Consider the following 13,186-nt stretch of genomic DNA (forward strand, 5'->3'; position numbering starts at 1 on the left):
GAAACGTCTTTTAGAACTTCAACCAAGCCCAGTTGCCTTTTGGATAAAGGTTAGAATGATCATGACCTAGATGACTAAGAACTTTCACAGACATATTTTATTTTTGGTTATACATCATCCACTGAGGCTATTCGTCTGCAGATCATTTCTCTTTTCATAAGTTAAGTACATTTTCTTGATAATATTAATTTGCTTTTAGTAAGCTAAGTGGGTATGAATCGTTGAATTGGTTCTCTCACCTGTGATGATTATTAAGGGGTTATGTGAGGAAGGCTGACACACATGGTGGAGGAACACCCACTAGATGGAGCTGTTATAATCTGGGGGTGTAGGGCGTCTGGGCTCTGTTGGTTTCACTTTGGCCAGCCTGTGTGACTCGTCAGAAAGCAGAAATAGAACACGTAAACACATAAAGCAAAACTGCTGTAAAAATAGACATCCAGCCGTGGTTACATCAGCCGATGGTTGAAATCAGGCCTTTTTTCCCCTTTGATGAGGCCTTTTAAAGAAGTGCCTTTAAAAAGATGGAGAACTGACAAGGCATACCAGAGAGGGAAGCAGCTGTCTTTAGCATTAAACATCCACTTATTCCCAACATTTAGATCACAGAAAATATTCATAGATTTACTATAAATTGGCACCAAAGTCTGAACAAGTTAAGCTGCCCTGCCCAGCAGGAACTACACACTGGATGTTTACACTAAAACAAAATATAACTGTCCTCTCTTTCCACCGCATGTCCCTCCCTTGCTGAATGGCTGTTGTTCCACTGACATTACCGGTGGCTCTGTAGCGCACAGTGGCATCAGCCAATGCTGGAATCCCCTGGTGGCGTGTCTGGACTGGATCCCCTGTGAGGTTACACCACGTTGCCACTGCTACGGCAAACATTACACTCTGCCACAAAGTCTTGCACATGTGTGGGATTTCACCGTGTTTGTGAACAAGAAGAGAAGCGGTTTAATCCGACGTGAACTGCCCGCCTCACCTGCTTCTATTCCTGCGCTCAGATGAAGCAGAATGTATCTACTGCATCAATGTAGAATAAAACATGTCGACTGTGTAAAAAGAAAGACGTTCTTTGGCAAAGGAATTTAACTTAAATTTTATTAAAATATTGAATAGACAACTTTCTCACCAAGTTCACAATAAAACGTTTAACCCCCTGAAAGAGACACGATAAACAAATACAAATTAGTTTCCAAATCATTTTAAATATTTAAGACAACCGCAACATGTCCAGCTCATGGTGACCTACCCATAGTGAGGACAGATAAGAATGTGTGGGAATCTACGGATCGGTTTACTCGGAGCGATGAAGCCAATGTGTGTAACCTGCTGGAGCAACGCCTTTGCTAAACTGTGCAAATTCAGTTTTTCCACCATCGCTCATGCTCGCTGACCCAAAGAATAAAGACACTTAAAAGAACAACAATAACAAAAAGAAAAATTTCCCATATCTAACTCCATTATCATTTAAGACAATGCAAAAATAAACTACTACTGTGCAACTAAATGGACTACATCCAACGGCTTTGTTTGTGATGAACAGAGGAGGTGAATTGTGCGGGATCTTAGTCCAGGCTTTGTTTCCTCTTAAGGCGTTTAAGCTTTGAAGTTCCTCTTCATCAGAAACCAGGAGGGCCAGAAAGAAGGATGTGCTTCACATCGCAGGACCCCGGTCAAGAGAGGCACGTCTGTCTTCCTCTTGAGCTTCCTTCAGTGTCCATTTATCGTCGTCTTAGGTAGGTGTGCGTGCATGTATTTACAAAACCAAATGCATATGACATTACCAAATGCATTGGCACCATGGAGCCTTTGCAAACTTCTTAATAAGTGCAGCGATAAGCAAGAAACCACCTCGAGGTATCTCCTGCCGGCCTGCAATCCATCATCGCTCACGCTCTTCCATTATAAATCTCTGATGAACTTCCTTCTCTCTCCTCGTTTCCTTACATATATTATTGATTAGCATGGGTTTATGTATGATTGCATGTACATTTTCTGGTCTATATTGGCATCTGTAGGTAGAGAAGTCCTGCGTTTTTTTTGGATAATTGAAATAGGAGGAAGAGGAGGGGCAGTGCTGTCTGAGCCTCTAGAAAACAGGCAGTCTGGTGGAGGTCAGAGTGCAGGCATTGATATCCTCAGTGTGAGAGGCTCTGTGCAGGGACGGTTCTGAGGCACTGCGGTTTATCTTAGGGAGGGCATGCTGGAGAAGCTCGATGGAGGACAAGATCTTAAAGAGAAAAAAGAAAACAAGGATTAGCTAAAGAAGACGCTCTACATTCAGTTTGGTGACAAGAATTACCGAGACAGGAGCTCACCTGTGGGAAAAGCGGCCTCTCATCCTTGGACTTCTTGATGCAGTCGGCCACCAACCGTTTCATGGCTTTGGGGCAGCTCTTGTAGAGCTTGCTGAGGTCTGGAGACAAATAGCCTCGTCCCACCATGAAGATTATCTGCAAGGAGGGAGTCACAGGCAGAAAGCAGACAAGGAAGTGAGTGAAATATTGATCTTCTGAAATCGGAAATATTTTGAGTCGAATGATCCAAATCAGTGTGAGCGTAAGAGACAACCGATCAATGCTAAATCAGAAGTGCACTTCAAAGATTCTTTTAAGATTTAGCCAGTGAGTTGAAGGTGACACGAGTGTAAAGCACTGAAGCCACGGTGAAGCTATGAGTGCATGATGCTGCAGAGAAAAATGATAACAGGAGTACTCTATGTGCTGCCGGGTCAGCTGAGTTGTTGTTCAGTATCAAGGACGGCTGGGGTACGATAATGGATAAAACTGTACTTGTGAGCACACTTTGTTCATCATCTCTAAGCAAGTCTGAGTACAGACAGGGAACTGAATAAGGACCCAGGCATGATCCAGAGGTCTTGTGGCCTGTGGGAAGACTAAAAACCACAGACATGCATATATGCGCAGTCATGCACCCCTTTTCTCATGCACCAACAAGGTTGTGTTACGGGGTCTAAAATTAGGCCAGTGGCTCCAGGGTGCCCGCCTCTGTTCCACGCTGGGCCTGAGGCCAGCTCCACAACCCCCTGAAGACAGTGACCCGGTGTCTTTCCACTGGCTGGGGTCCTGCACCATGACACCAGGGTTTAAGACCAGGACTGCAGATTTTCATTTAAATAAATGTCTGTTAAGTCTATCGCTGAACAAGGTAACACAATGGTGATTGAGCCTATGGCCCACTGATGAAAGCCTTTGCATTTGCAGTATTACAGACACAGAAAAAATCACAAGCAGCGCCCAGTTAGTGACGCGCTTTCCATCAGCCAGCAGTGGTTGGTCTGCCAGAGAGGGTAGGCGGAGCTAAGCGGCTGCTTTTCCGGTCTCTGCAAGTGTTGCGAGTAAACAGTAATCTACTATGGCTGAACAAACCAACCACGATACAACTTCAAAAATAAGTTAAAATCCAAAGAAAAAGAAACAAATTCAACGCTCAGATGAAGGCAAACAGTCTAAAAAGGAAAGTGACCGTCAGCGAGGAAAATCAAGAGTTACAACCGGAGCCAACCGTGGACGTCACACATGCAACACTGTCTGGATATCTAGCAAGTGTGCTCCTGCAATTGCCGTTAATCGCCACAGGTGCCGCCAGAGAGAACGAAACTGAGATCTTCGAGATTAACACTTTGAACCCACGCCTGAATGTTGAGCTAAGTCTGTTTTGCATGCAAGTTTTTTTTCAAATTGTGTTTCACATTACGGCACCTTAATGTCTCCTATATGCACTGCTGTTCAAATGCACAGTTGGCACCTGACATACAGTAAGACGTGTGTGAATGATGAGACGTTACCTGATCTCTGTTTGCGGTGTGGGAGTATGGGAGCTCTCCCGTCATGAGCTCAAAGAGAACGATTCCATAGGAATAGACGTCAGACTGGAAACTGTAGGGATTGTTATCCTGCATCCGGATAACCTCAGGAGCCTGTGGACATCCAGACAAAAAACAGAGGGATGACATTTACTCTTACTTTCTTTACATTGTCTGTTTATGGCTGATCCATGTTTTAATATAGTCGTCCTGCTGCTATAGCGCCATCAGAGCTGTGATACTGACCATCCATAGAATGGATCCAGATGGCTGCTCCACCTGATGAGAGCCGCTCCATCTGGCCTTCACTGTAGCGAGACCGAAGTCCCCGATTTTCACTGTTAGTCCTTCATGCAAAAAGATGTCTACACTGCTGTCAAGGAATCACAGCTTAAACACACAGAGGAAAAAAACTGACCAGTGTTATTCTGCATCGACTGCTTCTATCTTCTGCACAAAGTACACAGTGAAACCGCCGGATGAAAGGATACTGTTGGACTTCATGTCACGATGAATGATGTTCTTTGCGTGCAGATAGCTAAAAAATGAGAGCAGAATTTAGATTCAACTTCTTCTTTACTTGTTTGTTCAGAAATGTTATGCAGGACTTACTCCATGCCCTGAGCCGTCTGCCTGGCAATGTCAATGAGCTGGATGATCTTGAAGTTGGTCTCCAGGACGTGAATGTGTTTATAGAGGCTGCTGCCCTCACACCACTGGGTCACAATGGCCAGGTTGTCCTTTGTCATGTAGCCCATGAACAACAGGATGTTGACGTGTCGTGTTTTCCTGTGACCAGAGTCAGAGGGGAAGAGGAAATCACCAAAACAAAGATAAGATAAAGTTTGCAATGAAGATGATTCAACAAGTATTCAGCTTTGAGCTGCAGCGTAAACAGCTGAAAACCCCAGCTGTCCTACCTCAGGACTGCCACTTCATTTCTGAATGCCTGTAGCTGCTCCGGTGTGGGGTCAGTCACCTTTAAAATCTTCACTGCTACATCACCTACAACACAAATTTGCTCAGTCACCCTTTGCTCATAAAATCCACAGAACGCTCACAGGAGAAGCGACGCTGCATGCACACTGATCATTTTTTGTGTCAGGTAACTGTAATGTGAATGTGATGTGAAAGTGCTAGAAGTTGCACCTGAAAGTGCCCTGCCCCGTCAGAAACACATTCCTACCATGCCATTTCCCTTTGTATACAGTTCCAAAGGAGCCTGAACCGATGCGGGAGTTCAGATACACCTCGCTGGCCTCGATCTCCCAGTAGTAGCTGGAGTCCCTCTTGTCCCGAGGCCTCTGAGTGAACACACATCAAAAAGGTGCAGCCCATGTCAGACAAATTAACTAAACAACATTGAAAGCTCATTTTGGATGAGCAATATTGTGGTCACTGAACAAACGGTGCATTAAATCAGTGATTAATTCGGGTCCATGCAGTGTTTGCATTTCTGCACAGTAGACAAACTGTGCAGACCTAATGCTTGCATCCCCTGACTCTATTGGAGGCTCATTTAGAAAGTGAGCCAACAGAAAACTATTACAAATCTGTACTTCCACCAGAGTACACAAAAGAGGAAATAAAACTTACTATTCTATTTTTCTCCAGAGTGTTGAAGGACCTGGCCCTCCCTCGCTGGGCAGGTGCGGGGGCTTTGGGCTGGGACCAGTCAGTAGGGCTCTGGCTCGGGGAACTCCCCGCTTCAGGAATACAGGGAGAAAGAGAAGAGTCTTCAATTGTGAAATAATTTAGTACACACTTGGAATTCTACGTAGAAGACTATATATATTTATACTTTTCAGGATGTCATTAAATGGGATAGAAGAATGATTTGTGGACAATCCGGCACTACTAGACATTTTTTGGGGTGAAAGTTGAACTATTTAGAACCTTTGATTCCCACTCTCCTTTCATGCTTCCCTTTTTATCAGAAAGAGAGTTTGCTTGCTCGTCTGTAAAGCTTGATTTTTATATGGACCTCAGTGCTGCTGTGATCCGGGTTGAAGACATGTTGAAGACAATTCAGAGTAAGTAAAGTTTGATTCTTAACATATCTTTGTTTACGTGAATACACAATCAAAAGGGGAGGTGTGTGCTGCGAGAGGATGAGGTGTGACAAAACACTCAAGTACACAACAATATGCAAACAAATACAGAGCGAGCACTCACCCGAGTCATGATCACGCAGCGCATCCTACAGAGACAAAAAGACAAAGCTCTGTCAGCTGGCTCAATCATTAAACATGCATGCTGCTCTGTCACTCATGGTTTGACTTCAATACTAAGATGTGTAGGCAGATAGCCTGTTTGCAATGCATGCCATTCAGACTGCACACACTCCGCTTTCTAACCTTTTCTGGACTCTCGGATGAGGCCTCAACAAAAGACTGGGGGAAGTGCACAATACCTACTTTCCTCTTCAGCCAGAATCTATGGCACCACGAGCTGGGGAAGGTATTGAGGCAGTCTAGCTACTCCCCAGCAGGGTGCAATACAAGAGGCCAGTGAGGACAGGGAGGAAAGGGACACAGTGAAGGAAAGTGAGGAGGGAACAGTAAAAAGAGCGAGGACCAGGTTTGTACCTGGACAGAAAAAAGTGCAACAAACTAAGCATGCAAAGTAGTGAGCTGATTATGCAAGGACAGTGAAAAGCAGAAACTAGAACTGAGCAGGAGGAAGTAAGGTCGCACATTTTTAAAGTGCTAAAATGAGACGCTATCAGGGGAATTACACAGAACAGGTTCAACCCTGTCCAGGTGGATTACTTAACGCAAAAGGTAGATAAGAGGTAGGGAAAAAAAGCGAGAAGATAGTTGAAATGCCTGAGATGTACGTAGGAGGGCAAGATCACTGTCAGTCAGGAGATATTTTAGGAGTGGCTTCAACCTACAGGAGTTCCCAAAGGGGCCCACATGGTGTGTAGTTACCTCGATCATGCTGCTGTCTACAGGCAGGGTGGTGCTAACCATGTGGACGTTGGGCGTGGAGGTGGAGCGCTGCCTCTGGGAGAGGCCGCCGCCTGTGGGTGGGCACGGCGTGGTGTAGTTGAAGGCATGAGGGGTGGAATATCGGTGGGCCGAGCTGTGAAGGTGCACAAGGATCAAATATTAGGACAGAGCAGCTATTGTTTGTCTGCGTCTTGTGTCGCTGCTTCAAAGTGACACACAGCGCTGACATCTGTCGGGAAAGCAAACACTGGATTCTGGGACTTTTGTTTGGTTGGACTGCCGTAGGTGAGGGGGGGGGGGGGGGGGTTGGTGCAGCGGCTTCTTGGTCATATTTCTGTCGTTTTCTCTTATTTTTCGCCTTCAAGCGTCTTCTGTTTATGCTGTGCAATCAACAAACTAATACCACACATGTGAGAATCATGCTTTGTGGTGAAAAACACACAAGGAGTACCTCTGAAAAAAAGCACTGTGAGGAAACACTTATTGGTTAACCTTTCATGTATTCCATTCTTGACTAACTTGACGCTGCAAAAAGGTATTTTGCCCTTAATGTTTGCCAAGATCAGCATCGGCTCAGTGAAGAATACAAAGTTTACCAGCCAAATATGTTCATCCACAAACAATCTGACTTGATATGTTCACTTTTACAAGCACAGAATCTCAACTTAATTTACGAAAAAACATCGGAACAATAATATTGCCTCATGTCCATAAATAAAACGCTCAGCTTTTAATTGAATCAAAGCTCCGGGTACATCTCCTGTTACTGTGGCTGCTGGTTAAAATGGGGACAGTGACTCTCCGGCTGCATGACGTATAGAATCAAGAGATCATATTAAATAACACTTGTGCCCACGGAGTTCACTCCTTGAGGACAATCCCCCTTCTGGCAAAACGAAACTTTGTTTCAAAAGAGCGTTTGAGATTGCTCTGCATGGAACAACTTAATACTTTGCGAGTGCTAATTTGGCAGCTCAGAGTGATTTTTAACCATTTTAAGGGCTCCTGAAACAACAGGCTCTTTTCACGCCTCTCGTTACATCAGCACTTGGACTGGTAAGCCCCCATAAAGCTCAGGATGTCATTAAAAACAGGATTTAATTAAGGTTCTTTAAAAATTAGAACAGCACTACAACCTTGCTGCAGTCAAGCACAACAAATGACAATAGTCGTGGCTACCTAAACCTGGCAAAGCATTTGCAACCCCATTTACACTTTATTGAATCAACACCTACATCAACAAAAAGACTTGTGATACGTTTTTCTTGTTCTCACGGCTATGCTAGGGTTAGCAATCCAAGAGAGACCTCTGTCATTGCCTTCCCTAACATATATAAACCTGGTCCCTCAATTACCCACTGACAGACACTACAGTGGGAGATGCAGGCATAACTTCAGACGAAGTAAGCTCAAAAGGACACAACATGGGCATTCATGCCCTCTGCCATCAAAGAATCTATGTCTTGCTAAACAAAAGTTTTTCTCTTTGATAGATCTGGAGCTGTGTGTGTAGACAAGTGGGTCCCCCTTTTATTGATCTTCTTCACAGGTAAGCACTAGCTTGGCAAGATACACATTCCTGCAAATGTTTTCACTCTATTCGACTGATCTTCGGGTGGAGGTAACATGGCAAAATATACATCAATGCAACAGCAAAGAAGAGGCAGAGAAAGACGGTTTAGCTGTTCTAAACAATGCTGGGTTTAAAATACAAAGAAATATCTGCTATGCAGATTTGATGCATAAGAGGAAATCAATTTAAGTTCTTCAAGTTAATAAATATACACAATGATTAACACTCAATATAAACAGACTTATAGTTTCTTTATAAGAAAACACCAAAGGGCCCTTACTGGTCTAACTGGTCGCCAGAGCAGAGTTGCAGCTCTGTCAGCATCTTCAAAACTAACTTAAAAAGTCTGTTAAAAGCTGCTCAGCTCTGCACTCACTGACCTTGCTTCCCATCTTATAGTCTTTATGGCTTGATTCTATTTGACAAGCATGCATTTAGGATGTGCTACTCTGTGTGTAGCTTTGCATTTTTGGTGTGTTCTTTCTCGTGTGGTGTGTTCTTTCTCGTGTAACTTTGTTGTATACTTTACTCTGTACTGTTTGTTATTGTCCGGTTTTTCCTTTTGTGTTGACCTGCCAGGGGACTACAGATGCGAATTAGCTTAAAGCTATAATCTGGTACGGTGCATCAAATGGTGACATTTATGTTTTAAACTGTACATGGTCCCTTTTAAATAAAATACAATAAAATAAATAAATGTTCTCTTAAAAATGTGTCTGTTACGTGCATACAGTTTGATTTGTTTATGTATGTGTAAGGTTTGTTTTCAAATGTAGTTTTAAATGTAACATTGGATCTAGGACTGGAATGAGTTTCATTTTGAATAACTACAGTAGCAGGATTGGTTGCGGACTGCCTCACCTCGGAAACCGAGTTAAGGATTCTCTCATTCGCCGGGACGTCAGCGGGGGCAGTGACGGGCCGGAGCTCTCACCAGGTGTTGGACACAGCCTGAAGATAGAGAGTGATAAAGAGTGAATGATCGCAGTATACAGTGCGTGGGAATATTTGAGTGCCTAATCAGATGACAGAGCGAGACTACAATGGTTGTCAGGAAAAGATATACATCTTTGAATGACTGCCGTCGGCATGCAAAATAACACAAATAATCCTCTATTGTTAGTGTGAGAGTGCAAACCTATGCTGACAAGCTTACACCTAATCATCGGTCGTAGCAGAAGAACTTCTGTCTTTTATCTCAGTTTTTGATGCACTATAATTCGTAACTATAAGCTTTTATACAGAGGCTGGGTTTAAGATGAGAAGCGCGTCTGTCACATGACACTTACAGGAGTTGTCGGATATTGCTCCAGTCCACACACATGGTGGGCACTTTGGTGCTACAGTGCTCATGGAACTTGTAGCCGCATGTTTGGCACCGGAAACCATTCAACAGAAACTTCTGGCAAATATCACAGAACGCTAGTTTCAGGTATGTTTTCCGAACCTGAAAATGACAGAAGAAAGTTGTTTGTATTTTGCAGTGACACTTAACAGTGACTTGAGAGTGAGGAGAATGTGTAAGGTACTCACAAAATTATGTGTTGTCAAAGGAACGTGATCTAAGACCTCCACCAGTAGCTCTTCCCCAATAAGAGAGGTGGAGTCAGTGTTCCAATCCATCCGGAATTTCTTACTGTTACAGAAAAATGGAAAAAGTACTTTACATCAAGGAATTTTAAAGAAAACAAAATAAGAGTAATTTTGATTTGTTCAATATCTCTCACCTCCTCTGCCCTGGATGCAGCCTGAAGACAGCGCAGCACTGAGGCTGCAGACCTCGCACCTTTAATGCTTTAATCAGGCAGCTGTACAGAGTCATACCTGGTCGCACATTTACCTAAAGGAGGAAATCAAAAAGGATTAATGCCTCTCGTGCTTGCAGAGATGTGAGCAGCTCTGTGTGCTTTTAGGTAACTGCCTCTTTAAAGTCTGGAAGTCAGTATGCAATCTCTAACCCGCAGCATAAATCCACTCACCACAGTGCGCTGCTGGTTTGGGAGGTAGACGCGGATTGTGCTGCTAGCCTTGGAGTCGGGCATCTTGCTGTCATCGGAGGAGCGACGCTGGCAGGGAAATCCCTGGACCATGGTTGGAGAAAGACACGGGCCCTCAAACGCGGAGTCCTTCATTCCGAAGCCGTTGCTCAGGGTCTTCCACGCTCCCTGGAGTTGCTCCATTAGTAAAGCCAAGTACTCGTAATGGTCTGAAAAGAAGAAAAACAAAACACGCACACAGGCACAGACAACATTAGTAATCTAAATGCTTGAAAGCTCACATCCACAATTAAATACTTTATGAATTGAATCATTTCATATTACTAGTTGTGTGCAGACTGTTAGAGTGTAGAAGACAAATAAAATGTAAAGCATAGTTTAAACTGATATTCACCACCCAAATAGATCTTTGGAGTGATACTGAGGCGTGAATATAAGTCAGTCAACGCCGATTAAAAAAGCCAGGGGTAAAAAAAAAAAGCAAAACAAACATAGATTTGAGTAAATGCATCAAGAGCTTGTTTGATGTAGTCCCTAAACATGATCCTACCAAGTGAAGCCAACCCACTTGGGTGATGAGAGCCATTTCGGGGTTATGTCAGTACGTTAGCAGGGAGCCTTTAAGAAGTGTGACAGTAAAAATGAAGATAACATGTTTCTGATGTGTTTAAACTCTGTACTACAATTATGAGAATACCACACGTGAAGTAAAAATAGCAATTGTTTTTTTCCTTTTGATTTGAGAGCGAGCAGCAGAGCAATGTAGACAAACTAATCCACTCAGACCAGGAGAATCTCAGGCCACCGCAGAGGTCACTTGTGTTATTTACAGTGTGTTCTTTCTTCTGTGTGGTCAGACGACAGACAGCTAAAACTCAACAGCTTGTAAAATACAGTAATCAAACACAATACTTGCCTAAAAGAAGAGACAAACTACTTGAAAAGGCTCAAGGAATAAATGAAGACATCTGTGCTTCTTTACAATTTTGCAGTGGCCTGTTATCTACAGATCACAATCGCATAGTTAGAAACACAAGTTTTGCCGATTCTTGGTTTTCATTTTGAGTGTGTATACTTTCACCTAGCTAAGCTCCTCATTATATCTGCCCTGCCTTATACAAAGCCCAGTTAACACTGTAGAGATGATTTACTGCATTTAATGGTTAGCGGTCAATCAAAGCACACATAAGCGGTATATCAGTGGCACAGAAGTGCAGAAACTTAAGATGTTTGTGGGTATTCAACCCTTCTCACCATGCTGGAGAAATTGTGTTCAAAACAAGGGGCTATGATGCATCCAGAAAAGGGTATCAACAGAAAGTGTAGTTCAGAATAATTAGACTTTACTCAGTGTGCTTGGATCTTTTCTACATAACAGGTCAGTCTGCATAACTGAACACAGTCAACTTCACAGACTGCACCCACTTTCTGAGGCTTGAAGTCATAAATGTAGGTGAGATCAATGTCAGCAGCAGGTTTTGGAAGAGTTAAGGTAGAAAGGCTAACTAAAGTGACTTTTGAACGTCTTCAAATTAAATCAAACTTCTAAGTAAACATAGTAAAATAACCCTACTGCTGAAATGCATGCACTGTTTCACTTACTAAATAAGCCATTAGTAGCTACGTGTGTTTTAAAAGGCCTCGTAGATCCAGTTATTGCAGTGAAATTGCCCGTAGGCCCTCAGAGGCGAACTAGCTGTATCGTTAAACTTCCCTGCACAGCTAAATTCACTGACCATTCAAATGTTACTTGTTCAAACGATGCGTTTCTTGGTCGTGTGTCGTAAGGAGAAGCAGTTTAACAGTCGTAGTGAGCATTTAAAGACATTATTCAATGAGTAGCAATGCTAAGAGCCTGTAGCCTGTGTGTGCTTACCAAGAGAAGTTAGAAAAGTTGTGCTCCGCCATAACTTCAGGAAAAAGTGGCGTCGGTGACATCATCATATTTGCAACGCATTCAAAGAAACAGGAAAAAGTTAGAAAAGACTCTGAAATTTCGTATCCGATAAATGTTGCAACAATGTAGCCTAAGACGTGAAGGTCATATGCGGATCTATTTTACGAGCCACTCCAATATAATAGAGGGAAAGTTTTATCTCCCAGTGTCGGCGAGTAAAAGCGGAAAAAAATCCGTCGGAACCTCAAAGTGACACGACGAGGGATAGTCTTTGAGTCCCGTGAAGCTCTTTCAAAGTAAAACACCCAGAAGTTGCTCGGTAATGCCTCGCGTTTCAATCAATATTTACGTTGTTGAGGCGAAGGTGAAAAGGTTTGAGTTGGTGTCGTGCGTCCGTCTGACGCCAGTGATTGAAACAGGACCTCGCAGTCATAACAAGAGTTGCAAGCACCACTAACACTGTGCTCCTATGGCACAAACTTAAGCCCTCCTACTTTGGTGAAACAGTTGCTTTTAGTTAGAAATAAACAGATTTTTTTAATGTTGGGTTCTGATTTTTTTATTATAGAAATATACATATTTCTTTATATTTATACTTTATTTAAAGTAAATTTTTGTGCTTATAATGGCATAGATTGACTTGAAATATTTAGGGTTATTACATATAAATACATTATTGCCTAGTTTTGAATGCACAGTCGTTTATAAAAAAAAAATCGCTACATTATTATTTGAAAAGCAACAAAAATCAGTCAACTACCGGTTTGGAGTAAGGAGTAGTCCATTCCTACTAATTCCAAGTGCACCATCATCTGGAGATTTAGGGACAGTGCATTGTTGAAGCCATGGAAATTATTTTGAAGCCTTCCTGTTATTTTCGATAGCACTTTCATATCTGTTTTTGTTGTTGTTGTTGTTGTTGTTGTTCTG

At 42.9% G+C, this 13,186-nt stretch overlaps 1 protein-coding gene across 2 annotated transcripts; it reads right to left on the reverse strand.

Annotated features, from left to right (window-relative positions):
- Nucleotides 1-1,095: 1,095 nt before the first annotated feature.
- raf1a (Raf-1 proto-oncogene, serine/threonine kinase a) lies at nt 1,096-12,672 on the reverse strand. Of its 2 annotated transcripts, none has more exons than XM_069659711.1 (17): nt 12,236-12,672; nt 10,342-10,568; nt 10,090-10,202; nt 9,896-9,998; nt 9,652-9,809; nt 9,224-9,313; nt 6,769-6,922; nt 6,011-6,035; nt 5,432-5,541; nt 5,022-5,139; nt 4,756-4,840; nt 4,448-4,624; nt 4,327-4,373; nt 4,082-4,200; nt 3,818-3,949; nt 2,328-2,462; nt 1,096-2,239 (listed from the first exon to the last, which is right to left on the reverse strand). In XM_069659711.1, the coding sequence occupies exons 2-17, from the start codon at nt 10,540-10,542 to the stop codon at nt 2,099-2,101; spliced, it is 1,908 nt and encodes a 635-aa protein (XP_069515812.1). In that variant the 5' UTR covers nt 10,543-10,568; nt 12,236-12,672; the 3' UTR covers nt 1,096-2,098. The 2 variants fall into 2 exon arrangements, with proteins under 2 accessions (XP_069515812.1, XP_069515813.1); XM_069659712.1 differs by lacking the exon at nt 12,236-12,672 and adding an exon at nt 6,193-6,312 and having other exon boundaries at nt 10,342-10,557.
- Between the last annotated feature and the right edge of the window lie 514 nt (nt 12,673-13,186).

This window comes from Semicossyphus pulcher, unplaced genomic scaffold (assembly GCF_022749685.1).
Source record: "Semicossyphus pulcher isolate SPU_LCO1_2020_fin unplaced genomic scaffold, fSemPul1.0.p SCAF_13, whole genome shotgun sequence".
NCBI lineage: Eukaryota > Metazoa > Chordata > Actinopteri > Labriformes > Labridae > Semicossyphus > Semicossyphus pulcher.

Bases quoted from the DNA above. Each gene is read 5' to 3' on its own strand.
- raf1a (XM_069659712.1), bottom strand. From the start codon at position 10,542: ATGGAGCAACTCCAGGGAGCGTGGAAGACCCTGAGCAACGGCTTCGGA. The intron at 4,625-4,755 runs GTAGGACAGCTG...CTCTGGTCACAG, and splicing joins AATGAAGTGGCAGTCCTGAG to GAAAACACGACACGTCAACA. The intron at 2,463-3,817 runs GTAACGTCTCAT...CCCTCCTTGCAG, and splicing joins ACACCGCAAACAGAGATCAG to ATAATCTTCATGGTGGGACG.